Source organism: Phyllostomus discolor, chromosome 3 (assembly GCF_004126475.2).
Source record: "Phyllostomus discolor isolate MPI-MPIP mPhyDis1 chromosome 3, mPhyDis1.pri.v3, whole genome shotgun sequence".
Classification (NCBI taxonomy): domain Eukaryota; kingdom Metazoa; phylum Chordata; class Mammalia; order Chiroptera; family Phyllostomidae; genus Phyllostomus; species Phyllostomus discolor.
In genome coordinates this window covers 111,278,612-111,305,358 of record NC_040905.2, presented here as the reverse complement: position 1 = coordinate 111,305,358, position 26,747 = coordinate 111,278,612, and the positions used below count along the sequence as shown (strand labels likewise).

General features: G+C 50.8%; 2 protein-coding genes across 5 annotated transcripts; one reads left to right on the top strand and one right to left on the bottom strand.

The window, feature by feature from the left end:
* The first annotated feature begins 91 nt into the window (after positions 1-91).
* Positions 92-11,420, top strand: ALG1 (ALG1 chitobiosyldiphosphodolichol beta-mannosyltransferase). Its single transcript, XM_028519520.2, has 13 exons — positions 92-374; positions 1,295-1,372; positions 1,477-1,580; positions 2,904-3,052; positions 4,746-4,835; positions 5,194-5,304; positions 6,060-6,181; positions 6,373-6,411; positions 6,737-6,796; positions 7,578-7,688; positions 8,909-9,023; positions 9,912-9,987; positions 11,007-11,420. The coding sequence occupies exons 1-13, from the start codon at positions 167-169 to the stop codon at positions 11,136-11,138; spliced, it is 1,395 nt and encodes a 464-aa protein (XP_028375321.1). The 5' UTR covers positions 92-166; the 3' UTR covers positions 11,139-11,420.
* An 884-nt stretch (positions 11,421-12,304) lies between these two features.
* EEF2KMT (eukaryotic elongation factor 2 lysine methyltransferase) lies at positions 12,305-25,532 on the bottom strand. Of its 4 annotated transcripts, none has more exons than XM_028519533.2 (8): positions 25,376-25,524; positions 23,330-23,389; positions 21,310-21,390; positions 19,976-20,077; positions 16,541-16,674; positions 16,163-16,458; positions 14,815-14,964; positions 12,305-12,829 (listed from the first exon to the last, which is right to left on the bottom strand). In XM_028519533.2, exons 1-8 carry the CDS (start codon positions 25,469-25,471, stop codon positions 12,729-12,731), a joined length of 1,020 nt encoding a protein of 339 aa, XP_028375334.1. In that variant the 5' UTR covers positions 25,472-25,524; the 3' UTR covers positions 12,305-12,728. The 4 variants fall into 4 exon arrangements, with proteins under 4 accessions (XP_028375334.1, XP_028375343.1, XP_035876846.1 ...); XM_036020953.1 differs by having other exon boundaries at positions 12,339-14,018; positions 25,376-25,532; XM_036020954.1 differs by lacking the exon at positions 12,305-12,829 and adding an exon at positions 14,025-14,390 and having other exon boundaries at positions 25,376-25,530.
* Between the last annotated feature and the right edge of the window lie 1,215 nt (positions 25,533-26,747).

Below are 26,747 nucleotides of genomic sequence, written 5' to 3'. Positions count from 1 at the left end.
TCAGGGTCCTCGTGGGTTCCACTGGCCGCCACTTAGGAAACCACGCCCTCGCCTGCCCTTTCTCCGCCCCCCTGGTGGGGGCAACCAGGAGCAGCTGCGCACACAGCCCGCACGCCCCCGCACGCCCGGGGAAACGCAGTCACGTGACTGAAGCCTGCCCGCCAAGATGGCTGCCTCTTATGTGGCAATGCTGGCGTTGTCCATATACTTTCCGCTGCTGCTGCTGATCGCTTGGAAGCGCTGGCGTCGGGGGCGTTCGCCCCGGCACGTAGTCGTCGTGGTGCTGGGCGATGTGGGCCGCAGCCCCCGAATGCAGTACCACTCACTGGCATTGGCTCGGCGTGGCTTCTCCGTGACCCTTCTTGGATTCTGCAGTGAGTGCCGGGCATCTGGGAAGATGGCAGCTCTCTCAGCTTCGATCACCCCAGAGGAGCCGGGGGTGGGGTGAGGACGCTCCTGTTCTCTCTTCTCTCTCGGGCAGTTCTTCCAGACTGGACAGCTGTTGCCAGGTTTTTGCCCGGTGTCTGGTGGCGGGTGTCTAGGAACAGCCTAACCGAGCGCCTGCCATATGCTAGGATAGTGCTGAGCTAAATGAACTCATTGCTTAGTTTCATTCCTCCTAGTAAGTGGAAGGAAGGACCGGAACCTACGTGCGTGTGGCTCCAGAGCGAGTACCGGTAACTGTATTCCTGAGGCTGCTCTTGTCAGGCTGTGTTTGAGGAGACAGGCAGCTTGTCTTCTTTGCATTACTCTTATGCAGAGCGCTGTGCAGGCAGGCAGATGTTTTTCATTTGCGTAGCATGTCCAGCTTTTTCACCCCGTGTGCAGGGTCAGGTGTGTATGTTCTTCCGTCTTCCTCCATGTTGACATCTTTAGATAAAGAGTAGCTCAATTTGCTATCAGGGAAAAGCAGTAATAACATTCTTTGCATTTGGTCCCTGTTTAGAGTCTGCTCTCCCAGGATGAGAGGGGTGGAGTGGGACTTAATAGGGCTCTCCCTGCGATGGGATAATTCCACCATCCAAGGAATCTAGATCAGTTTGACGGCCTACTGTGTACCAGGTATTGTGTTATGTAAAGGTGGTTACAATTCAGGCCCTTCCTCTGTGGACAGTCTAGTGGAATCCGGACAACAATTGGCCTCCTTCTCTGTCTTGGCTATTGAGGAACAGAGGGCTGTTTGGAAAAGTCCCATTTTTCAAAATACTCTCCACTATTTTACCTGAGCTGGTGGATCATCTGACTTGAAGTTAGATCGCCCTGTCTGGTTCATTAAAGAGGACATTCTTTTCAGACTCCAAACCCCACCATGAGTTCTTGCAGAATGACAGAATTCGGATTGTTCCTTTGACAGAACTTCAGAGATTTGCAGGTAGGACACAGCCAACTCCACCTGAATTGGGGTGTGAATGTGTTGGGGGGGCTGCAAATTGCCAAGAACTCCTTTGGTAGTGACAACTCTTTTCTGACTTGCAGTTGGGCCGAGCATTCTTCAGTATGGAATCAAAGTTGTGTTTCAGGCGGTGCACTTGCTGTGGAAGTTGATGTGCAGGGAGCCAGCAACCTACATCTTTCTCCAGGTGTCTGTCAGCCCTGCTTCTTTCTGTGAGAATCACTGTTAACAGTTTTCTTTATATTTCAGTCTTTAAAAATGTACAAATTGGTAAATAAATTGCATATATATGTGTGTGTATAAACTTTTAAGAACAGAGTAGGAGTCTATGGTGTGAATCCATTTTACTTATGGTGCCCATCTAGTGTATTTTTCTATGTCATTACAGATAAGTCTTACACTGTACTTATTACATCTAAGTGTTTTACATGTATTAACTCATTTAATCACAACAATCCTAAGAAGTAGGTTCTTATATTACTTACATTTTAGAAATTAGGTGACCTACACCCAGAGAAATTCAGTAAGTAGCTCATTGTTACACATCTAGGAAGGGCTGGAGGCAGGGTTTGAACTAGGTTGTCAGTCTGGTTTTGGAGTTAAGCTCTTAACCTCTTCCCTTCACTTTTTAACATATAGAAACATCTCCTTTTAATTGGCTGATGTGCCCTAATGTATTTATTTAGTCTCATCTTAATAGACACTCCGATTGTTAATTTTTTTTACTTTTACGAATAGTGTGGCAAAGAGCATCAGTGAACATGTGTTTTTTTGTGTGGGTCCAGTCTTTTTCTTGGGATAAATTCATAGGGCTCAAAACTCATGCACTTTATTTATTCATGTAAAATATTTTATTTATTTATTTTTAGAGAGACAAGAAGGAAAGGAGAGAGAGCAACATCAATGTGTGGTTGCTTCTTGGCACCTCCTGCTGGGGACCTTAGCCTGCAACCCAGGCATGTGCCCTGACTGGGAATTGAATCAGTGATGCCTTGGTTCATAGGCTGGTGCTCAATCCACTGAGCCACACCAGCCAGGGCAGAACTCGTGCACTTTAAAATGTGGTGTGCTACTGGATAGTCCTAGAGTAAGGTTGGGACAATTTATCTCCCACCCAAGGGGATGGGATGCCTCTTCCCACACATATGTACCATCACTAGCTGTTGTCATGTATTTTAATTTCCACCTAACTTAATGTTCCATTTTTTAAAAAAGATTTTTTTATTTATTTATTTTTTAGAGAGGGAAGGGAGGGAGAAAGAGAGAGAGAGAGAAACATCAATGTACGGTTGCTGGGGGTCATGGCCTGCAACCCATGCATGTACCCTGACTGGGAATTGAACCTGCGACACTTTGGTTCGCAGCCCACGCTCAATCCACTGAGCTATGCCAGCCAGGGCCCATTTTTTGTCTCCTTGATTATTGATGATCTTGGACTTTTCAAGTTGTTTCTTTCATGTCAATGATGGTCTGGTTTCCTCTTCCTCATTCAAGTCTCTCTTTTTCCCAGAACCCCCCGGGCCTGCCTGCTATTGCTGTCTGCTGGTTTGTGGGCTGCCTCTGTGGGAGCAAGCTTGTCATTGACTGGCACAACTATGGCTACTCCATTATGGGTCTGGTGCATGGCCCCAACCACTACATTGTTCTGCTGGCCAAGTGGTGAGGGTCTGGGAGAATGGTGCAGACACTTCCCCTAAATTGTGGTAGGAAGAAGGGCCTGTGCAGAGACTTGGTAAAGCTGGTTCCTTGTATAATCTGTGGGGTAAGGGCTGGGCTGGGGAACTGGGCTGATGCTGGTTAAAAGTGATGGAAACAGGCCCGAGCAAAGGAGGGTGTCTTTTTTTTTTTTTTTAAGATTTTATTAGTTTTTTAGGAAGAGAGGGAGAGAGAGAGGGAGAGAAGCATTGATTGGTTGCCTCCTGCACCCTAACTTGGAGGAGCAGGCCCACAACCCAGGCATGTGCCCTGACTGGGAATTGAATCGTTGACATTTCGGTCTGCAGGACGACGCCAAGCCCACTGAGCCACACCAGCCAGGTCCGGAGGCTGTCTGTTAGGCCAGGAGGCTGTCTGTTGGCTCAGGAGACAGAAGAGCCCAGAGAAATTGCTGACTTGGAGCTCAAAAAGGGTGTCATCAGGACCTCTGTCATCTCTCTTTCCACACTCCTTCTAGGAGTTATTTCTCAGGTTCTGGGAGTTTCCCTTGCTTGTAGCTTCACCCCATCAAGCTAAGTGGAGAGAGTGAGCCTCTGATTGGCACCTGCTGACCCACCATCCTATGACCTTCGCACTGACACTGGCAGCTGTAGTACCCCATTGTTTCAGGCTTCGGACAAGTGCTGCGCTGCAAGAGCTGGGGTCCAGGTGCACCCAGACCAGATCCCCAAGTAAAAACTGGGGCTGCTGCTGGAGGACAGGGACACAGGACTGCAGTGGATGAGACAGGGAGAGGGAAGAAGGGCCTGTGGTGGCAGGTTTGACCTGGAGCAGGAAGAGTTAGTCTGTTCTGAGCCCCACCCAGTGTATAACACCTGCCTGGGTGGGGACTCGTAGCCTTGAGCCCTCAGCTTCAGCCTGTCCCCTATCGGGCCTGTCCTCCATGGCGGTAACAGTGGTGGTGGCAGCAGCAATTACTGAGCACTTGCTGCTGTATCCCAGGCTCAGGCCAGGGCCTTTACCTCATTTAGTCTACATGCCTCCCTTTTACAAGCCAGGAAACCAAGGCTGTGAACCATTATGTCTCTTGCCCCACAGCTCATAAGTGTGACGACTGAAATTCAGTGCCAGGCCACCCAGTTCCCTGGAGCTTCCTTTGCATCCCGGGTTAGGAGCAAGCTGTGATACACCAATGGTTAATCTGGAGTCACTCCTTTCCCCTTTTCAGTTCTGCCCTGCTGTCAGGTCACAAGTCAGTTTGGAGCTAATCTGTTGTTAAAGCCTCACTAACATTTACTAAGCTCCCTTTGTAACACATTGGAAGCATCCTCAGCCTCAGTCTTTGCAGGGAACAGCACACAGTGTGGCTAAAATTTAATAATGGAGACTTCATTATGTATCTTCTTTCTGTGGCAAGAGAGATACTGGATTTTGCCTTCTGTAGTGATATATGGTTTCCTTTGAAAATATTTCTATTTAAGCTAAAAAGTGATACAATGTAAAGAAAGGTGTGAAAGAAATAATAGCACAGGTAGAACTCAGATAGTACAAACCCTGGTAAGTTGCCTTGCCAGTGCCCCGATTTGGGAGACCCCAGCTCTGTAGCTTCTGAATCTGAAGGGTTTGAGTCACGTGATGGTTATGGTCATGGGGCCTCGCCCAGGGCTCCAGGCTGACCAACGATATGTCTTTTCAGGTACGAGAAGCTTTGTGGACGCCTCTCCCACTTGAACCTGTGTGTGACCAATGAGATGCGGGAAGACCTGGCAGAGAATTGGGGCATCAAGTAGGGGCCTTGGGCGGGGGCGGGGGGGGGGTGGCGGGGATGAGGGGTCATAGCACGGGTGGTGCCTACTGCAGTGCTTGCTGTGCCAGGTTGGCGAGGCATCTGGAAATACCCAGGGGCCTGGGAGGTGGGAAGCTGAGGGAGGAGGAGGCTGGAGTTTCTTTCCCGGCCAGCCAGAGGGCCCAGGCAGTTTTGATGTTAGACCTCTCTGTGCTTCCCTAAGTCATTCACAGCTTCTTATTCTCATTGTCTAAAACATGAATCCCCCAAGCCCCTTCTTTTTCTGGATTCTCCTGGGTCTTCTATTCCTCAGGCCATTTCCCACCCCTCCTAGAGCCCTCCAATGATCTCGTTGCAGAGCTGTGACTGTCTACGACAAGCCAGCGTCTTTCTTTAAAGAGACACCTTTGGACCTGCAGCACTGGCTCTTTATGAAGTTGGGCCACACCTACTCTGCATTTAGGGCCAGGTTGGTCTCCTGTCTTCCATCTTCTCTTGTGTTCGCTGCTGTCCTGGCTTCTCCCCTATCTCTTCGCTGCAGACCTGGGAATCCAATAATCCACAGTTTGGCTGGCTAACTGTGGTTGCAGGCCCACTGCCTGTTCATAAATAAAGTTTTATTGGAATGCAGCACATTCATTTATACATTGTCCATGGCTACTTCACACTACAGCAGCAGAGCTGAGTTTTGCAAGAGATTGGCCCCCAAAGCCTGAAGTATTAATTCTCTGGCTATTTAAGGACACGTTTGTCCTGTGCAAGGCTGTGGTCATCTTCACCCTCCTCCCTGCGAGTTCCTGACCCAGTGGTGGGGTCTGTGGACCTGCGTGTGCTGTGGGATGCCTCACAGGTCTAAGGCCCTTGGAGTAGCTCTTCACACACCAGTTGTTTGCTCCTTTCAGTAACCTGGCAGCCAGTTGGGAAGTCACAGCTCCCTCATCCTTAATTGAGGGAATGATAAGAGCAGTAAGCTGGTGAAGGCAGGGGCTGAGTTGGTCTTGTCTGCTGTTGTGACCTCAGCATCTAGCAACAAGTGGATGCTGATAAAGAAAGCAAGGCTCCTGTGTACCCAGGCCTAGGGTAGTAGGGTCAGCTTGGTGTTTCTGACAAGGCCATACCCTGACCTTGGGGAACCTCTGGGCCTCACTCTGGTGGGAGACAGCCATCCTGGGGCCTGTGGGCCTGTGCTGTGGCATCTCACAGGCTCTGTCTGTGCTTCTTCAGCTCAGAACCCTTGGACCCAGCCACTGAGAGGTCAGCCTTCACGGAGCAGGATGCTGGAAGCGGGATGGTGACACGTCTTCACGGGCGGCCAGCTCTGTTGGTCAGCAGCACTAGCTGGACAGGTCTCAGGACCCTTCTGGGCACGTGGGACTTGTACAAGCACCAGTCTGAGCCTGCATTCTCGTCCCTGCTAGGCCTGTGCCCCGCATGTATTTGGGGTGCCCTAAGGTTCTGATCAGAAAGGGGAGGGCATTGAGCTGGGCAGGGAGGCATCCAGAAACCAGCCATGACACATAGCTCTCTTTTCTTGCAGAGGATGAGGATTTCTCCATCTTGCTGGCAGCATTAGAAAGTAGGTGTTGCGGCTGTGATCAGGAGCTGGGCTTGTCAGGGGCTGTTGAGCTGTGAGGTGCTCACTGAGCCTTGCATGGTGTTCTCTGCAGGGTGTTCCTGCCCGTAGGGCTGGAGGGTGGGCCGGCCTGAGCACTCGGGTGGTGCAGGGGTGGCTGTGAGTTCCCATTTGGGTCACTGAGTGACCAGGCCTTAGATCTATCTGAAGTGCCAGCTCTGGGAGAGTGATCTGTGTCTGGAAGGTGTCCCTCCCTTCACCCCTCTCTCATTCCTTCCCTCACCTGACTAGATGATCCTGCTTATCATGTATTTATTTTTTTAAACAGAGTTTGAACAGCTAATCCTGAATGGAGAAAGTTTTCCTTCTCTGGTCTGTGTGATAACAGGTACCTTTTGGGACCCTCCATGTTTTTCTGTTTAGGTGGGGGGCAGTGGGGAAGGGGGAAGGCAGCTGCTTTGGGTGTCTTTTCTATGTCAGCCACGTAAAGCCCCTTCTCTCCTTAATCCTCATGGCAGCTCTTGGACATAAGATTTTCTATGCCCATTTGACAACGGGTGAAACTGAGGCCCAGAGGGACCTCATGGCAGGGTGTGGAGTCTAGATTTGAATGTCAGATAGTACATTCAGAGATACTGAGCTTTTCACTTCTGCAGTGGTTGCAGGTTTATTTTTATTTTTTTTAAATAAAGAGGCCACTCTCTGACATAAAATTGCTTCCAGAGTTGCCTACTGGGGAGAGAAGCAGGGAGTTGTCAGAGGAGGAGGGTCCCGGGCCAGCTGTCCCACCTCGCACACTGCCCTCCTCCTGGCCCCTGGGCTCCCAGGGTGGCAGGCGCCCACTGCCTATGCTGTGCCACCTGGGGTGCCTGGCCGGGCACAGGAGCAGCCTGTGAGGAGCTGTGTCTGGTTGGCCCTCTGGTGCCTAGTCAGAGTTTATGCTGGCCACATCCACAGCCTGTTGGGTACAGATTGCTATGGTTGCTGCGGTCAGGGGGCACACCCCTGGGGGGTGGGGCAGGTATTTCTGGAAGGGGCTGGATGGGGGCTTGATTGGAGCTGTGGGGTGTGGGCCTCCTGCTCACACCTTTGAGGGGCTTCTTAGGGGTGGGGCCTTGGATGGAGTCAGAGGTGGGCCCAGTGCAGTGACTCCTGATTTTCTCCACAAGGCAAAGGGCCTCTGAAGGAGCACTATAGCCGCCTCATTGACCAGAAGCATTTCCAGCACATCCAGGTCTGTACCCCATGGCTGGAGGCTGAGGATTATCCGCTGCTTCTAGGTAAGAACACCTGGCAGGAGGCCTCAGAGGGCTGAGGTTTCAAAGGGAATACTTTAGGGCTAGGGGACTGACTTTTTACAAAAATGGTCAGATTGTAAATATTATACTGGCCTCAGTTGCATATTCTTTGTTTTTACAACCCTTTAAAAATTAAAAGCCATTCTCCGCTCAAGGGGCACACACAACAAAGGTTTCAAGTGGGTTGGGCCCTGCCACTGGCCCTGCTCCAGAAGCCACCTGGGACGGGTAGATGCCACCTGCCAGGAAACTGTCGGAAATTTTGGCCCGACTCCAGGAAAAGAGGCTGTTTCCTGGTGTGCCAGCTCCCCCTCGCCTGGTGAGCTCGGGAGCTGCTGGCCAAGGGCTGCTAAGAGGGTTTTGTCCTCTCGGCCTCCACGCCCTCCATTCAGTCCTGCTCTTCCGTTCAGATGGAAGGGCTCAGCTGGGCTTGGGTTGGGGCCCACTCTTCTCCAGATGGGGGGGGCAGTGCAGAGGTGACACGTGGAACTGCGCTGACTCTCCCAGTGAGGACGCCCTCCCCTCCTCCTCTTCCCGTCGTCACTGCCCTGGGGAGGGGGGCGTTGGCCTGGGACTGACACGTCCCTAAGGCCTCATCTTCCGGTGGCCAGGAAGCAGTCCTGGGTAGAGAGCCTTCGGTAGGCAGGCCTTTCCAGCTAGTGTTTAGTGATGTGAGGTTGTTTATTTGGCTTTATTTTCAGAGTGACAGCTGGTTTTCTGTTGAGTCTGCGGGTTCTTTTTCTAATTATTGTGATAGCAAAGTTTGTCCTTTTAACTGTTTTTCCATTTTGTAGTGTAGATACAACTCAGTGGCATGAATTACATTCACAAGTGTTCTACAGTCACCACCACTGTGTTTCCAAAACAGTCTCATCACCCCAAGCAGAAACTCTGGCCCCAGTAAGCATAATTGCGGTGGAGTCTTTTAAAATAAGTTGTGGTTAAGTAGAAAAAGGGAGTCAGTTTAAATAAAAATGGTAGTAATAGGCAGGTAGTTTTCAGATAGGGCTGAGTGGCCAGGGGTGGACACTGTGACCCCCTGCCCTGCCCCAGGCTGCTTGGCCAACTCCAGCCAGTTGTGTGTGGGGGTGGGGAGTGTTTTCCACTTTCAGTTCCCCGCCGTAGGTGCCGATCCACAGTCCTTGCAGCATGTGAGGTCAAAGGGAGCCGGCCAGTGCTCTGATGACCCCCACTCCCTGCAGGGTCAGCAGACCTGGGCGTCTGCCTGCACAAGTCCTCCAGTGGCCTGGACCTGCCCATGAAGGTGGTGGACATGTTTGGATGCTGCCTGCCCGTGTGCGCTGTGAACTTCCGGTGGTAGGAGTGGAAACAAATCTTACTAGAATTAGGAGTTAGGTTCTCAAACCAGCAGCTGGGGGGAACCAGTGTGGTTAGAGCTGCCCCTTAGAAAGGTGCCATCCCCTGATCTGTGCCGCTCAGCCAGGTGGGGAGTAGGAGTCCTCTCAGATGGGCCAAGTCCTGCTGTTGGAGTTGGCTCCCACTGAGCTCATGTTGAACAAAAACTACGTGTCCTAAATAATCAATCTGGGGCTTGTGCTCAAAGGATAAAGTAGGGGCTGGAATTGCCCACACAATTTACATGTTTCTATTTCTCTGTCTCTTTTGTCTGAGCTTTTACTTGGATTCAAATCAGTTAAATGAGTATAATTCTCTGTCTCCACTCTTCCTGGAGAAGATGAGCTTTTGGAGGGCAATGTTAGAAGAGGCTCTAGAAACTGCCCTTCCATGGACTGAGGGGACAGCCTCTAAATAGGCAGTCAGGATGTTAGACCCTTGCATGAGCCGAGCTCTGCACGCTGTGCTACCCAGAAAAGTCACCCTTAATGTGCTGAGCCTACCTCCAGTTGCCGTTTACCTTGTTTCTCTGCTGTGCGATTAAGAGAAAAAACGCAGAACCCACTGAGCACATTCTCACTGGAAAGAGCATAGAGCAGAAGAGGTCCAGATCCCCATTCACTGCCCCTGTCCCCACATTGGTTTGGGGTTTTGATGTGTATCCTCCCAGGACTGTTTTCTACTCCGACGTCAAATCTAAGAACAGATTCATTGGAAACAGACCGACTGTTCCTAACCCCTAGCTTAGCCTGTCGGTGGGGAGTGGTGGTGTGGGGGTCCGGGTGGGCATCATGGGGTTCTGGTTTCTTCTCCAGGCAGCTCTTAGGCCTCCCTCAATTGTCTCTGCAGCTTACATGAGCTTGTGAAACATGAGGAAAATGGCCTGGTCTTCAAGGACTCAGAGGAACTGGCAGCTCAGCTGCAGGTAGCTACCTCTGCCCCCATGCCTGGGCTCACAGGGTTTGGAGGCTGGCAGAGCCGTGCTCCTGGATTCCTTGGTCCTGCAGCCCAGTGGGCCAGTGCTGGGTCCGGGTGAAAAGCAATAGGAGGGAGCAGTGGTTTCTGAGGCTCGGCCCCAGTGGGCTCAGGGGAATCAAGGTCTACCCACCTGCTGCTTGGTTTGTGGAGCTTCTACCACACAGGTGTTGGTGCACAGGTGGACTGTGTGTGTCACTTAGGGAGCGACGGTGTATCAGGAGGGAGAGTGAGGAGTGAAGGGAGCTTCCTAAACCAGCCTTGCAAGATGGGTGGGAGTCTTCAAAGGATACTTGTTTCTTATTGCACGTAGTAATATATCAATATTTTTGACAGCTGAGACCCTGGGTGGCAAACGTTCTGCAAAGGCCTAGCTAGAAAAACCTGTGGTGCAACTGTGTTTCAATAAAACTTTATTTACAAAGACAGGTGGAAGGCTGAATTTGGCCCACAGGCTGTAGTTCTGGATACCTGACTTAGTTTAGCAAAACTGGAAAGAATGCAGACATTGCATGGTTCTCAGCCTGTGGGCTGGATGGTGCTGGGCAGAGGCTGAGGGGTGGATGCTCTTGGTGGCAGGAACAGCACTGGCAGGCAGGGGGCTACTGCAGGTTGCTGTGTGGATGAGTTCCACTGCAGTGTAGCTGGGCTGTCAAGTAGGACAGAGGAGGAGATGGAGTGTGGCTGGGGTGTGAGGGCTCTAGAATGCTTGGTGCGGGAGGGGGCTTGCTAGGTCGATGATGGCCGGGTGGGAGAGGTCTGAGACCAGTTCAACAGGCTGAGGGTGGAAGCTTGGCTGGCGGCACCTGGAGGCCCCGAGACCACTGTTGGCGGTAGTGTGGCCAGAGGGAGGGTTTCAGAATCACTGGCCTGGCAGCTGGTGTTTGGGGTGTGGCAGAGGCCCACGCTGCTGGGAAGGAGGGGCGGGGGAAGCAGTGATGAGGGAAGTTTTGTCTTTTTTTCCTCTAGATGCTTTTCTCAAAGTTTCCTGATCCTTCTGGCAAACTGAACCAGTTCCGGAAGAACCTCCAGGAGTCTGAGCAGCTTTGTTGGGATGAGAACTGGAAACAGACAGTTCTCCCTTTGCTTGTGGACACATGACTCCTTGGCCCAAAGACTGAACGCCCCTGAGCACGTCCTGGTGCTGAATGTCGTGAAAAGGGGAGATCCTGATGCTGATGCCAACCCCTCTCTGCTCTCCTGTGCTTCTTGCCAGAAACCTGACTCACTTCCCTCCTCCAGACTCTCAGCTGCTGCCCAGTCCCTGGGCAGACTATTTGGAGCAGCGCCTCCCAGTGGACAATAGTTGAAAGGACAGCACATGATGCCCACGGAATGAAGTTATTTATTTCTCCACTTTCCTTTAAACTTCATGTAAGAGGCCTGTAATGTAAGTTTACTTACTTCATGAAGGAATCCTGTAAGTTTCACATTTTTTGGTCAGTAAAATATCCTATGGTCATTTCTAAGTTGCCAAACACAGTCTCAATTCAGGACAGATTGGTGAAGGCAGTGCATTTAATTGGTGCTGGTGTAGATGGCTTCCCACCTTGGGAATATTTAGTCGCACACCTGTGGGAGATGTGCTTTTCTTGGGCTGGCAGCTCTCTCTGAGCCTCCAGTTCTGGGAGGTTCACTCCACACCGAGCCTGTTGCAAGTCCCAGCACTTGCTTCAGTCAGTTTTCTCCTTTGAGAATGACTTAAACACCTCCGGCCAGCCAGTCTGTGGGCCTGTGCACGTAGCAGGTCAGAGATGGGGAAATCTTAAACCAAAGGGCCAGAAATGGAGTTTTTAATAAGATGGAGACGGCTGTCTACCAAGTGAGGTGCTTGTTCCCAGTGTAAATTGTCAAGGGAAATGTATGAAAAACCATTTCCCCGCTCCCCAGGCATGATCCAAGGTAAGCGTTCGGGTGATTGGGAGGGTGAAGGGGAGAGGGTTTGTTGAGGATTCTTCCCAGGGCACTGCAAGATGAGTGACACACACCTTTCTTTCATGTCTTTCATGTCGGGAGAGGAGGTGTCCGCCTCACACCTCAGACCCCGTGAAGGGTGCCCACAGGGCTGCACATGAAGCTAACTCGTCCTCCATGTACAGGGGACATGGCAGGACAGGGCTACCAGACAAGCAGAGGAAAGTGTCAGTGTTGGGGCCCGAGGGAGGCTATTTTAATGACCAGGACTTTGCGGCCCCAGAAACTGGTTCAGCCTGGTTTCTTCTTTCGTGGCCCCAAGTCACTCTCCTTCTCTTTGAGTCTTTTCCTTCCCCCAGTTTATTACTTTTCTGTTACTTGCCTGTGGCCTGTCCAGCATCACTTTGTCCGTTTTTGTTTTCTGGGGGTGCCTTTCTCAGCATCTGCTCTGTTGTGTCCTGAATATTGTCCAGGATGGAGGAAATATACTTGATAGATGTGTTTTCCCCACACAAATGGAATGCTTACCTCCGAGCCAAAACTTTCATTTCTGGTTTATGGTGGTTTGCTTATGAGCCAGAACTGCTGACAGAAAGGGGCAGCCACATGCCTGAACGGTTCATGTTTTATTAGGACACAGTTTGTGGTTCCTGGTTCAGAATTAACATTCTTCAAACATTTAAGTCCAATGAAAGTTCTATCAGCTTTTCCCAGATAAAAACTTTTCCCCAGGAGATTTAATTTTCACGGTTATTTTCAGAAACGTTTGTTGTAAACCTACAACATTAGTTTCAGAATTGCCATCTCCGAGTGCTCTTCATAGGGAAATAGTTTTTGGCTGTGATGAGGCACCGCTTCCCATGAGATCCCAGCCTGGCCTGGAAACAGAGCATGTGTGTCTCAGGATGGCGGGGTTTGGGGACAGGCACCACCCTAGGAGTGAGGGGCTGCAAGACAGGCCTGGGGGTGGGCTTACAAACCAGATTGTCCAGCCCCATCCAGACACCTAGAAGCCGCCTCCAGAAGCAGGACCAGGAATCCTGTTTTTAAAGAGCTCATGACAGCCAGGTTTGCTGCCTCTGCCCATTGGGCCATACCTGTCTGTGGAAGGTCATCGCCTGTCTGGGTTCCCTGTAGTGCTCTGCACCTGTCCTCCACCCTGTCACCAGGTGCAGCTCAAGTGGAGCCAAGATTTGAACCTGCTCGGCCTGACTGCTCAGCCTGGTGCCTCCTCACAAAACCTGGACGTGCACCTGGAGGGGCTCCCATCCTCTTTGTAAGCACAGGTGTCTGAAGAGCCGCTGGCAAGGTTCATTTTATCATCAGTTTTTTATGAATGAAAAATTAGTATTTAAAAGGAAATGTGAGACATGAAAGTGCAGAAGCATCTATAATCCTGCCATCCAAGTATAACAACTGTTAACTATTGTATATTCTTAGAGATTCCCCCATATGAATTTTAGAATAAAGGTGATTATTTTTTAAAATAAGAATTGGCTTATACTATATTATCTTTTGGCACTTAGTTTTCTTCACTTAAAATATGTTGTAGATTTTGACGTTTGCCAGATGGGAGGGGGGCTGAGGGATATGCGTGAGACTAAGAGACTGAGGAGTAGTGTGGTGGTTACAGAGTGCTGTGCAGCCTGGGGCCGTCGAGCACAGCACAGGGAATGCAGTTGGTAATACTGTGATAACTTACGGTGTCAGATGAGTACTAGATTTATTGGGGTGATCAGTGTTGTAAGTTATATAAACGTTTAACCCTGGGGTTGTATACCTGAAACTAATGTGACGCTGTATGTCAACTGTAATTTAGAAATAAAAAACGTTTAAAAAATAAAATACAGATATTTTTACCCATAAATATCTGAAGGACTCCATTCTTTTTCAAGGCTGCACAGCACTCTGCCAGTGGGACTTTTAGCACATGTGGGCAGGCATTTGGGTGGTCTTTGTTAGCAGAGGCTGCTGCAGGTGGGGCTTTGCTTGCGAGGCGGGGGCAGGTGTTGGGCCAAACGGGTCCTCCACTGCTGCCAGGTTTTGAGGTGGAAGGCCGGGGTGGGCCTGGCATGTGGTTGGGTCGTGGGGTGGGGGAGTTAGGGATCGAGAGCAGGAATTGACTGCCCAGCTGTAGTCCTTGGAGCTAGGGTGGTTACTTAGCCTCCCTACACCTCGGTGTTTCCATGGGTGACGTGGAAGATGACAGCACACCCCTTCCAGCTGCTGGAGGGGCTGGCACACGTCAGGTCTGAGGAGATAGTGCCTGACCCACAGTAATGCCAATCAGGGCCGTAAATGGCAGGCCCTGCCCTCCTCTCTAAAGTTACCCCTTGTTCTTCTGTTTACTGGGTGCCAAACCCAGTAATAGCAGTGACCGTTTTCCTGAATGTTCCCCATGAGCCGGGTTCTGCTCCACCTCTCTGGTGGATGCTGCTGCTGTACAGGTGGCCCGGAGGCAGTGACAGCCCAGCCCCACCAGGGCGGGTGGTGGGGCCCTCCTCCAGAGCCTGTGCCTGACTGCCGTGTGGCCTGAACCTCGTCTACCCTGACACTTACGGGTATCTGCCATCCTTTCCACTTTACAGACAATCAAACAGGCCAGAAGGCTCTGGAAACCTGCTCCAAACACAGTAGGGCTGCTGGTCTCAGCCCTCCAGGTCCACAGCGTGAGTTGCCTCCATTCCCCCAGAGCCCATCCTCCAGCCCTGCCTGCCCTGCTGACCTTCGGGGCAGGGGTCGTCAGGGCTTCCTAGGTTGTTCTCAGGGCCCATTCTTTCACTGCCCTGATTTCTGCCTCACTGGAGGCTGGCCTGGATGGCCTCTCCAAGACAGCAGCCTGTCCTGGGGCCCCGGGGCTCACCTAGTTCGGTGGTGAAGAGCTGGCATGTCTCTGGGTTGCGGATGGTGAAGGCAATGTAGGCGTCAAGAGTTAGCTTGTCCTTCCGGCAAGCAGACAGGCTCTGCAGGACCCTGACCAGGGACAGGATAATTTCTGGGCAATACAGCACATCTGCAATGAAAACCACAGATTACTGATGGGCACTCCCTCTAGGACTCCGGACCCCAGAACCGAGGACGCTAGGTCGTGCCAGCCTTGGCAGCGGGGCAAGGGCCAGGAAAGCAGCAGTTCTATTGGATGGAAAGAAAATTATTTGGTAGAAGAAAGAAGATCCTTAGGAGAGAACAAAAGCTGCTGAAAAGCAATACAACAACGGAAAAATATCCAAGACTCATTGTGTTCCTTTAAAACAAATCAATTGTTTGCCCACGGCCTATACAGAAGATGCTTAATAAAGCAAACCCTGAGTCCACTTCAGACTTCTAGGTTCCAGTGGCCTACCGCTTTGGTCTCTGCGGGGCAGGGGGACAATCTTGTTCCTGCCTGACAGCCAGGCTTGCAGGGATGGGCACTGCCTTGGGGTGTGCTGCACAGGCTCTGCATGCTGGCCACTGTGTCTCCGTGGGTCTCAGGGATGTGGCCCAGGACCAGAGGCACAGTGTTGTCAGCCTGACAGGGGATGGGTCAGGTTGGCAGAGGATGAGGGGCTTCTTAGTTTTCAAGCCAAATGCCCCTTCTCTCGAGGACCCTGTCCTTGCACTGGAAGTGGGTAATCCTCTGTGGTATGCACCTGGGACAGAAACACACAGGAACTCTTCTTGGGGACATGCAAACATGTGGGGATGATGCAGAGCAGGGGGAAGCCAGTGCTACCGGCAGTGGGAACACTCAGAGCTCCTTCCCTGACTCAGACACCACCACAGCTGGTCCCTCCACCTGTGGGTGGGTGCCCATGACACACAGCGAATCAGACCCGGTCCTGGGAGGAGGACCGTGATCTTTGTGGACCTGAAAGGACAAGGCTGCCACGGCGGGACAGAAAAGCCTGTCTACTTGGCTGTGGTCTGGCTAATAGGTCAGACTGGCGTGGCAGCCTGGGGCCTTTTCTGTTCATCCCAGGCCTTGCTGGGGAGAGCCAGGTTCATTTATCTGATGGAGCCACTTACAACAGGAGTGCATATAGCCATTTCCTTAAACAGGAGGACTGTGGCTTTAGGGCACCCACAAGGCACACCCTATGTTTTGATGTCACCCTGGAGGTTCACAGAGACCCTTCCAGAAGTCTCATCATTACCCCCTCTGACTCTGCAGAGTCCAAGGTCCCCTTCCCTGCACTGAGCTGGGTGCAGCCATAGGGAAGCTTCAGTACCTGCTGCGAGGACGATGTCCGGCTGGAGGGCAGTGAGCTGAAGGGCTGTCACAACGTCCCAGTCCAGCTGTTCCACTGCCACCACGGGGCTCTCTGAGTTGTGGGTGTGGTGTCCGGGGTGCTGTGCTGGGGCGGTGGCATCTGGCTCCAACGAGAAGCCATTGAGAAGGATGTTCCCTCGGAGCTGCTCGAGGACATGGCTGTGACAGTCGCTGAAGATGTATGCTCTAGGACGGCACATTTTGCAGATGACCAGGCCGGTGAGGCCGGCTCCACTGCCGAGCTCTAAGACAGTCCTGAGTGGGAGAAGGGGACATGTGTCTGCAATTGTGTCGGGGCAAACCAGCCCCAGGGCCCTGCCCTGCACCCCGAGGTCACCTGTGATTGAAAGCCGATGGGTTCTCTAGGGCCCATTCGGCAAGGTAGAGCGCAGCACTCCACGTGACCAGGCCGGTGGTGCCATGGGAAACGATGGCTGTGCTCTCAGCGAGTGTGACCGAGTCCCCGGAAGGCTGGATGGAGATAGGGAGAGAGAGTCACCCGGCTTCCAGAAGACAAGGAGTTGGTGTTAAAGAGACAAAGGATCACAACAGGTGGGGGGGAACCAAGTCAAAATAAGGTCATTGGGGTGGGCCCTAATCCACTGCCACCGAGTCCTCATAAAAAGAGGAAACTAGAACAGTGACGCACGACAGAGGGACAGCGATGTGGAGACGGGAGACGGCCGAGCCGAGGACAAGGTCGGGAACACAGCCTTCCCTGGGAACCCTGTCAGCATCTTGATTTTGGAGTTGTAGCTTCCAGAACTATAAGATGATGAATTTCTTTTGTTTAAGCTACCCATTTTTAGGTACTAAAACTAAACAGATGCTAAAAATTATAATTCAAGAAAGCATTCCCGAACAAAACAAAAAGATCTGAAGTAACACTGAAGGAGTGCACACACTGCACCGGAGACCACTGGCCCAGAACAACCGACCTCGGGACACATTCTAGCAAAACCCCTGAATTTACAGAGAAAATCCTCGGAGCATCTAAGAGAAAAGGGCACATAGCATACACAAATGGGAGAGAAAATTAGATTATCATTAGGCTTTTCTACAGCAATGCTTTATGCCAAAGAAAATGGACAAACGTATTTAAGAGACTCAAGAGAGAAAATGTGAGTCAGGACTCAAGTGTAAATGGCTCAGACTGTTATCAACATGTAAGAACTCCACCAAAGTCAATCCCAGAAGCTCTTCTTAAGGAATCTACTAGAGAACAAACTTCAGAAAGCCAAAATGGCTAGAGAGATGTCAACATGTGGACTGAGGGGGAGCTCTAAAGATATATAGATTGGAAAGAGATTATGGAATGTGTGCTAGGTCAACAATATCTAAGCCCTAAACCCTGACCCTGTGACTGTGTCATGTTACATGGCAAAGGCACTGGGAAGATGTGCTTAAGGTTACACAACTTGAGATGGAGAAATTATCCTGGATTATCTGGGTGGGATCAATTTTATCACCTGAGCCCTTAAAAGCAGAGCATTTTTTCCTGGCTGAAGATGGAGAGATGCGGAGGAAAAAGAGGCAGGAGAGATTTGAACTGCAAGAGACACTCGACCCACTGTTGCTGGCTTTGGCAATGAAGGGGCCATGAGCCAGGGAACAAGGGGTGGCCTCTGGAAGCTGAGAGCAACCCTGGCCAAGAGCCAGCAAGGAAATGGAACTTGAGTCCTGCAGCCACAGGGAACAAAACTGTGACAATGACCTGCATGCACCTGGAAGCAGGCTCTGCTCAAGGGCCCAGCCCTGCTGACACCTTGGTTTTAGTCCTGTGAGACTCAAAGAAGAGAAACCAGCAGAACCCACCAGACTTGTGACCTACAGAATTATAAGACAATACAATTTATGTTGCCTTACACTGCTAAATTTGTGATAATACTATGTAATGCCTTTATGACAATGTACTTATGGCATGGCAACAAACAAAATGAGGGAGAATGGGGATAGTACATATAAGAGTTTTACAGTTTTCAGTAACCATAATTGGTGCATAGGATTAGCACTGTTGTTCTGAGACACTGCACAAGTATTATGGGATAAAGCAAATAGGGAATATCTTAACATTATCCCCTGTGTTCTTCAGAACCAGAATTCCAGTGTAGGAGAAAGGAGACACAGATGCACTGTGAAAGGGTTGAGTGCAACCCTGCAGTTCTGGTTTTGAACCAGAAACATCAATATGGACTTATGATGAATTCTATTATAAAAATCAGGGCTATATATAGCACCGCTCATATCCCAGTCTGTCCACTGGAAAGACCTACACTGTAGCAGTGAGCACCCTAATGCCCAGACTGTGGTCTCTAAATATCATTTCTCACTAAAAGAAACTAGGGCTTGTTGAAGACATGGCTGATTCCAGGTCTGGGTAAGAAATATATAAGGTGAATCTGGAAAGCTTGATAAAAAAATAAAGAAAACTATTAGCGCAATGTCAAAAGGGCTCAGAAACCTACTTGAAGTGGCTCAAAATAGGACATTTGGAGCTTTAATAGGGACATAATTTGCATGGACTGAACCCCTTCTGGGGAGGACAGGCAACAAATTCACTGTCTTGAGAAGGAAAGATCAAGATTGGATCCTGCCTCTTCTCTATGAGTTGTACCCATGGGTAAATAAATAATGGATGGAGAGAGGCACCTCCTTGTAAAATTTCTCTGGCTAATGAATGAAAACAAAATGATAAAATCAGGAAATTACCCTTTTGTATGCTCTGGTAAAAAAATGAGTCTAACTTTTGGGCATCCATAACCACTATCATTAAAAGAATGAAAAACAGATATGATGTGCCTCCTAGAACTCCATATTGTGCTCTTGGCAAAGCAATCAGGCATGAATCTGTGTGCGCCTATGAGTCCAGACACCAGTTTTTGGGAAACTGAGGATGGAGGAACAAGTTGAATAGCACCACGTGTGAGCAACCCAAAGCCAGCCTGCGAAAAGCTGTTTCCGCAAAACCGCTGGGGCTGTGCAAAGGAGGCACTGCCAGGAAAGAAACAGCTGGGATGCAGGCAGGGTGCCTGCGGATGAAGGGAGACTTCAGGCCACACCTAGTTAACAGCTAAGACAAATGCTAGTGTCCAGAGGTGGACAGGGCAGTGATAAAACCTCAGGGTGATTAGTCTGAAAGGAAGATGGTGGTTACTTTCGCAGGGATGGGGGTAGGTCAGATGGGGGCCTTGTGGGGTGGCTGCCAAAGTTCTGTCCCTTGTCTGGAGTGGCGGTTACCATGGTGGCTGCCTTGCAATGACACAGTAAGCTGTATACTTCTTTTGTGTGGTTTTCTGCATCTATGCTGTATTTTAGAGTAAAAGGTTAAAACAGACAAACAAAACATCCAAGATCCCTCTGGCTGTCATTTGCAGAAAGAACTTTTGTGGGGCAAGAAGCTGGAAGACCAGTCAGAAGGCCATGGCACTAGCTTAGGCTGGTGAGGCTGGTGGCAGGGAGAGTGGGAAGTGGCTGCTGCCCTGTGACATCCAGCCATCAAGTATTTATTGGACACTGAGCACCAGGTCCCCGCTGTGCAAATACTGTGCATTAGCTAATTTAACTCCCATAAAATAGGTACTATTATTTGTCAAAGTGCTTGATTTACAGATGAAGAAACTAAGGCTCAGGGAGGTAAACTTGACTCCACCTAAGACCACAGAGCTGATGAGTCAGGATATGAACCCACGGAGGCTGACTGGAGCCTGCATTTTAGCTCTGTGTGCAAAGGTGAGCGTCTGGCCTGCGTGGAGAGAAAGCGCGCGGCTCCTACCAGCAGGTAGGTCCGGTGGCACGGAGTGGGCTCCTCGGCTGTCAGGACCTCCGCCAATGCCTCGTACAGCTCGTCCAAAGGCTCCTCGTGGACAGCTTCGTGCTGGGCGTGGGGGGAACAAGAGCTTCAGCAAGAGCATTAACATGACCCTCATGAATCAAAGGCCCTATTTGCTTCAACTCTGACTTCTAAAATGGCTGGAGGATTTTCACCAAATTTGAAGGGGCAGTTTGGGATGGATTAACATAACACGGGCCACCTGACAGATAAAAAATTCACTTGGTGGGGGAACCTGGGGTATCTCAAAGAGGTGCAGAGAAGGTGAAGGTGAGAGTAAGCTGTAGTCTAGGGCGGCAGAAATGGAATTGCACAAGAGCTGCTGTGTGACAGGGACAGAGAGCTCTGCCCTGGATCATGATGTCCTGGATGGAAAGAACAAATGGTGCTTTTAAGTGGGCCCAGGCAAAGGCCACAGGATAGGCACTCCACGTTTCAGGGTGTGGCTTTGTTGGTGGGCAACCCCCTGCCCTGTGCCCCATGGGGGTGGGACGGGGCAGCATCAGGTGGCCACGCTTCTCCTGGTGGAATGGGGGAGACCTGCCAGTGACTCTAGCTGCATCATGCTGGTGAGAAATGGAGATGGTGGTAAAGGAAAAACCTGGATAATTCCATGTACTAAGCCTGGGCGAGGCACAGCCCTTCTATTCAGAGGCTGGACACATTGGGTCTGCTACTGACCACTGAAGGACTAACTGCCTTTCTGAAGTCCAGTCTAAAATGAAACTCAGTGAATTTGGGCTCACCCTTAAAATCCATCCAGTATCAGTCAGGAAAAGAGCCATTCCAGGTAGATTCATTGGAGAGAAGGAAGTAATAAGGGAGGTTAGTTATAAAGGCATTGCAAGACCTAAAACCTCCAGTGGGGACAAGACAGCAATATAGAGACTGGCAGCAGCAGGAAACTGCCAACACCTCTCAGGTGGCAGAGCAGAGGGAGAAAGTGGGGATTCCAGTGCTCAGGGCTGCCTGACAGGAATGAGAACTTGCACAGGACCACAGAGGAGACGCAGCTGCTGCCAGAGACGCCTTGAGGCAGAGAGGGAGAAATACCCTGGCTTCTCCTTTCCTCCACCTTCCATGGCTTTTTGTTGGTGGAACCCAGCTGGCAGACTGGGGCCCAGGGAGCACCTGCCAAAAGGGGGTTTGCAGAACAGGCAAAGGGCATAGGATGGATCTGAGCTGCAACAGGCAGAGGGGCAGAGGGCCCACTTCTGGAGAGCCAGCCACGTCCCAGACGCTGTGTGGACACCTGATAGACAGTGCCCACTGCTCACCTTTCTGATGAGCTCCGAGAGAAAGCACCGGGCATACCTCACCGACGGTGGATGCTTCATGCACAGAGGATGTTTCACAGTCTGTGACAAAGGACACATGTGAGTTGCCGGAGAGACCTGGCCTTAAGTCTCCCATGAGCTTTAACTGAACACAGGACAAACCCCAGTCACCCGATCCCTCTGCAAGGATATACACAGACACAGGGGTTCTGGCTCCAGGTGATCTGCATCTGAAACAGTCTCAAGAATAAGTCCTTTCCTAAAAAAATTCTCTACTACAGCAGCACAGGCTGTGGCAGTGTTTCTCATGCCCATTTGGGGCAGGACCAAGGGGCATATGGAACCAAGCTAATACCCTGCTATCGACTGGATGTCTATGTCTCCCCAAATTCCTATGCTAAATCTAACGCCCAATGCAATGGTATTATGAGGTGGGGCCTTTAGGAGGTGATTAGGTCACGGAGGTGGAGCCCCCCTGAACGTGTTTAGTGCTTCTATAAGACAGACCACATAGAGGTCCTTCGTGCCTTCTACCATATGAGGACACAATGAAAAGATGGCCTTCTATGAACCAGGTAGCAGGCTCTCACTAGACACTGAATCTGCTGGCACCTTGATCTTGGACTTCCCAGTCTCCCAAACGGTCAGAAATAAATTCCTGTTGTTTATAAGTTGCCTAGGCTATGGCATTCTGTTATAGCAGCTGGAATGGACTAAGACACAACCCTCCCAGGGCAGCAAGCATGAATTAGAGTTTGCAGAAAGGACAAGTGTGGGATTGTCTGGCTCTGTGGAAGAGGCAAAAGCCCAAATGGTGGGAACAAGGCAGATTTGGCACCCGTCCTCCTGGAGCTCAAGTCCTGGGCGAAGGAGGTGAGCAGGAGCCAGACTGTGATGAATGCTACGATGGCCAAAGCAGAGGAAGATGGGGCTGTTGCCTGGGATGTGGAGGAGGGGGAAGTGGCTCTCAGGGGCCATAATCAGCAGGAACCTAGAGAATCAAAGAGCGGGGAGTGAGATCCAGGCAGAGGGAACAGTTTATGCAGGCTCCAAGGCGGTGCAGCCTGGCATTTTGGGAAGGAGGGCAGGGTGACAGGAGCAATGAGAGCAGGGGCTAGGTTACGAGGTGCCTCTTGGCTAGAGAGACATGATTTTACCCAAGGGCAATACAGTACGCCCACACTGCTCAAGGGGCTTTCTACTTGGCTGGTGTCAGATAGGGTGAGAATCAAGAGTAGGCTACAAGATAATGAACAATGAACTTAGACATCCCTGAGCTCAGAGTACTGAATACTAGATTTCCCTGGAAGTCCTCCCTAGCTACAGCTCTATCTTCTCCACCCAGTGGTCAGATGGATACTCCTGGCTCACCCTCCACACAGGAACTCTTAATCTGGGATCCTTGGATGGGTTTAGTGGTAGGGGGAGAATCTGTGACTTCCCTGAATTTATGTGCAAAATGTATTTTCATGCATTTTTTTTCTAGGGGGAGAGTCCAAAACTGTGGGTTTGAGAAGGGCCCATGACCCTTCAAAGGATAGAGAGCCAGGTGCAGTATGATCTGCACTTGATCCACATGGCCTGTGCCCGGCAGAGTGGTGGTTCCATATGTACCCTGACCCACATGCTCCTGAGAACCCCAAACTCACCTCCAAAAAGCGAGGGCCCATCTATAACTAGGAAGGAGACACAAGTGGGCAAGACTCACATCCTTAGTTTTTCCTTAAATATAAAAAAGTCTCTAAACAGTTAGCAAATGCTAGATGTTCCCACAGCTATCATCTGTTTGCTCTACAGACAAACAGATGATTTCAAAAATCATCCCCCAGACTCCCTCCTCTCAAGTGGATTTTTGTATATTCCCTATCTTCATCCAAGAAAACAAAAGAGCCAGAGCTCTCTGAGGTGCTATTACCCAGATGCAGTGTTTCTTTTTAAAGGATACAAGCACACCCACTTCACTCCTGTCATGGGCAAGTGAGGAGGCTGGCGACATGTCCCTTGATTCTGTGATTCTTACCTTCCGCAAAATATCCAGCAGCAGCTCCGAACCCGAGTGCCTTAATTTCTCTTCTAGACTCTATTTGGAGAAAGAGGGGAAGAGAGCGAAATCTCAAGGGCATTTTCACAGGAACATTAAACATGTAGCAGGACATGCCGGCAAAGTGCTAAGTGATCTCTCCCCAGGGACCTGGGGCCAATCAGAAGTGGAAGCCACAGGTGCTGAAAGCCTGCCCTTGACAAGTCCCATGTTATACCTGGATGAGCTGCAGAAAGAATGTCAGGAGACAGATTCTTGGTTTGCATTAGCTCTGGCTGCTAAGCCTTGCATGGGTCACAGACAAGCTCCATGGCTGAACTGATCAGCCAGGAATTATAGTTAAGACATCAGCACCTGATGGGCTTGTGTTGGACTTGACCCCCAGTTAATGTAGACATATAGAATGTGCAGCTGCCAGGGCCAGCTATATATGCTGTCCTTTCCTACAGGGGACTCCAGCCCTGTAGTGAGCTCAGGCTCCAGAACAGGCTGACTGCCTGGCTGGTGTGTGATACTGGGCAAATCACTTCATTTCTCCAGAGCAACTTATCACACCCTAAAAGACCGACAAGACCTGAACCTGGCCCTTCTCTCTCACCTAATCTGCCACCACTGGCACCCCATCCCTGCTCAAGCCACTAGAGCCACACTGGGCCTTCTTGTAGCAGCTTGCTTTCACTGGCAGAGAACCTCTGCACTCACTGCTCCCCAAGACTTCCCACAGCCCGCTGCTTCACTGTTCAGGTTCTGGCTCTAATGTCCACTCTGGGAGGCCTTCCCTGATTCCCCTACTTTGATGATACATTTCCTTGTTTTATTGACTTTGTAGCCACTGCCATCCCCTGGTGTTTTCTTGCTTATTCATTTACATATTTTTTTTTCTCTGGCTCTGCCATCTGAGTAGGCCCGCATCACTATGCTGCTGATCCTGGTGCCTGGCTCATGGAAGGCATTTAGTAAACACTCGGTGATGGAATAAAAATACTAGCTAACACTCACATCCACTTACCATGAACCAGGAGGCACTGCCTCTGGTACTTCATTCTCATGTGCTCCTGACAACAACCCTATGGATTAAGCATTATGATATCTCCTGTTTTATTAATTAAAAAAAACCCAAAACAACAAAAAATGAAGGCCCAGAGGTATGCAGTCACTTGCCCATGGTCACACAGATTGTTTGGGACTGGGCCAGGATTCCAAGCAGGCAGGCTGTCTCCCAGGTCTGAGCTCTCCATGGCTGCACTCTGCTTCTTTTCCAGTCAGTCTGTGTGGTCAAACACACTGACAGTAACAGTGCTCACCACTTGGATGCTGTGGGCCAGCTTAAATATGCATTTAATATGGTCCTGGTATAGATAGAGTACGCTCTCATCTCATGTGAACTATTCTAGTTGATACTGACTTGGGTTCCACACATGCTGCTATAAAAGTTTAAATTTTGGGCTAAAAAAATGTACATACTCCTGTCTGATCAGAAATGAGCTCTCAGAATGCTAAACGGTTTATAATCAATAAAATACAAATGGCAAAGCACCACTCCTTAAGATGCGCAAGACGGGAGTCACCCCTGTGAGCTCGGCGCACAGGATATGTAAAGGAGGCAGGGTCACTAGCAGTTCCCTCTCGGCGAAAGAAGCTGCTGCCTGGACACTGGCCTGTGCAGCAATGGCAGGTCCTCAGGGCCGGGATGGGAGGGTGGTGAGACCTCTTTAGTATATTTTCTGGCTAGCTTTGTAGCTCCCTGTCTCTTCCATCAGAGGCTTAAGCGCTTCAAGCAGCCTCTGAAATGATTTTGTCTAATGCTGATGATACAGATGCGAACACCTAAGTGTGTGTGTGTGTGTGGGGAGGGGGGCGGTTTGTCTGTGACCTGATCACTGCACTTAACCGGAGGTCCGATCTCAACACCCAAGGAAGCTGAGGACGTCACGTGGCGGGAAGGGAGAAGGTGGGAGCCCAAAGCGTCTCCCTCACCAGACCTTCACCACCCACCGATCGCCCTCAGCACGCCCAGCCGCCCACCTGCCAGGGGAACGAGCGCAGCGCGCGCGCCGCCAGGAAGCGGCGTTCGAAACTCTGCAGCAGGCGAGAGGCGTCCACGCTTTCCTCCGGCGCCATGGCGGGGCGGAGCCGCGGTGTTGCTCGGGAGACTGGGGGGAAGCGGGGCGGCTCCTAAACGAGGCGAGCGGAGAAAAACCCGGGGCAGGGCTTGGGGCGGGACCAGGCGCTGCTCGGCCCGCCCCTGGAGGGCTTGGGTTATCAAGGCGCGGCCCGCGGAGCTCTGATCCCAGGGTGTGGTGTAGGGAAGGCTGTCTGGGCGTCGCGGAATTGTGGGAGGTGGGATTTGGGGAAGGTTCGAGGCGGGTCTTGGAGGAGGGCTCTGAGCGAGGTTTGAGGTCTGGAGGTGGTGCTAGGGTTGGAGGGGGCGGTGCCAAACTATCGTCGGGGCGGAGTCAGAGTGTGGCGCCGGATTATAGCTTTTCAGAGAAGCAAGCACTTCCTTAGTAGCGTCTGACGAGGCTGAGATTCTGGTAATCAGTCTCGCTGTTCCTGCATCTTTATTAAGGGTCTTTCTGGCAAGGGCTGCCCCTGCGACTTTATCCTAGCCTTGTGCCCTTCAGCGCCACCCTCTGTGTGAATGGGCAGAAGGGACTCTGACAGCCCTCCTGCCCCTCGAGGGTGTGGGAGTGCCTGCCTACCAGGCTCAGCTCGTGGGCTAAGGCCATGGTCACCCTGTCTCTCCTTGGAAAAGGGCATTTAGTTCAAGGTGTTTGTTTCCAAACTGGCTGGTGCACGGAGTGCAAAGAGAAACGAAAGCGAGGCAGGCCATTCCAGATGGGTAGGTGGCCGGTTTAATAAGGGAGCTTACTTAAGAGTCTTGTCTTCGGTGCCTTCAACAGGAGCAAGTCTCCGCACTACCCGCCAGAATTTTAAAATGTCTGTAGAGGCCTTCAGTCACGTAACCGATCAAGGTGGTCTCAACACCACAGTTCTCTCAAGACGGTGTCCTAGAATCAGCTCCCACTTTGGGAATGGTGGGCAGCGCAGGGAGAGGGTGAGGAGCCCACAACTGCCTGGAGCCGCCCGCTGGTCAATCTGTGGTCATATCCTCTGAATGACAATGTAGCAGGAGATAGCATAGGAAGAATTCTGAGACTTCGCTACTGTTGCTGGCCAGTGGCTAGTGTCCTGATTGCCAGGCAACACCTTTTAACACTTAGGTAGCTGCTAGGAATGGGTGGCCAGAAGGGAAATAAAGGCAGGGTTTTCACCATTGCAATCTAACAAAGAACTTAATATAGAACTTAATATTTTCTTTTGCTAAAAGCAAAGAAAAGCATGCCTCACCCGTGATTTAGTAATCCTGAGCCTGGTCCGATAAGGCTGCCCGGCT

Bases quoted from the DNA above. Each gene is read 5' to 3' on its own strand.
- ALG1 (XM_028519520.2), top strand. From the start codon at position 167: ATGGCTGCCTCTTATGTGGCAATGCTGGCGTTGTCCATATACTTTCCG. The intron at 6,797-7,577 runs GTACCTTTTGGG...TTTCTCCACAAG, and splicing joins TCTGGTCTGTGTGATAACAG to GCAAAGGGCCTCTGAAGGAG. The intron at 7,689-8,908 runs GTAAGAACACCT...CACTCCCTGCAG, and splicing joins GGATTATCCGCTGCTTCTAG to GGTCAGCAGACCTGGGCGTC.
- EEF2KMT (XM_036020953.1), bottom strand. From the start codon at position 25,471: ATGGCGCCGGAGGAAAGCGTGGACGCCTCTCGCCTGCTGCAGAGTTTC. The intron at 23,390-25,375 runs GTGGGCGGCTGG...TTCTCCAAATAG, and splicing joins TGCGCTCGTTCCCCTGGCAG to AGTCTAGAAGAGAAATTAAG. The intron at 16,675-19,975 runs GTAGGAGCCGCG...ATCTCCATCCAG, and splicing joins GCCACCGGACCTACCTGCTG to CCTTCCGGGGACTCGGTCAC.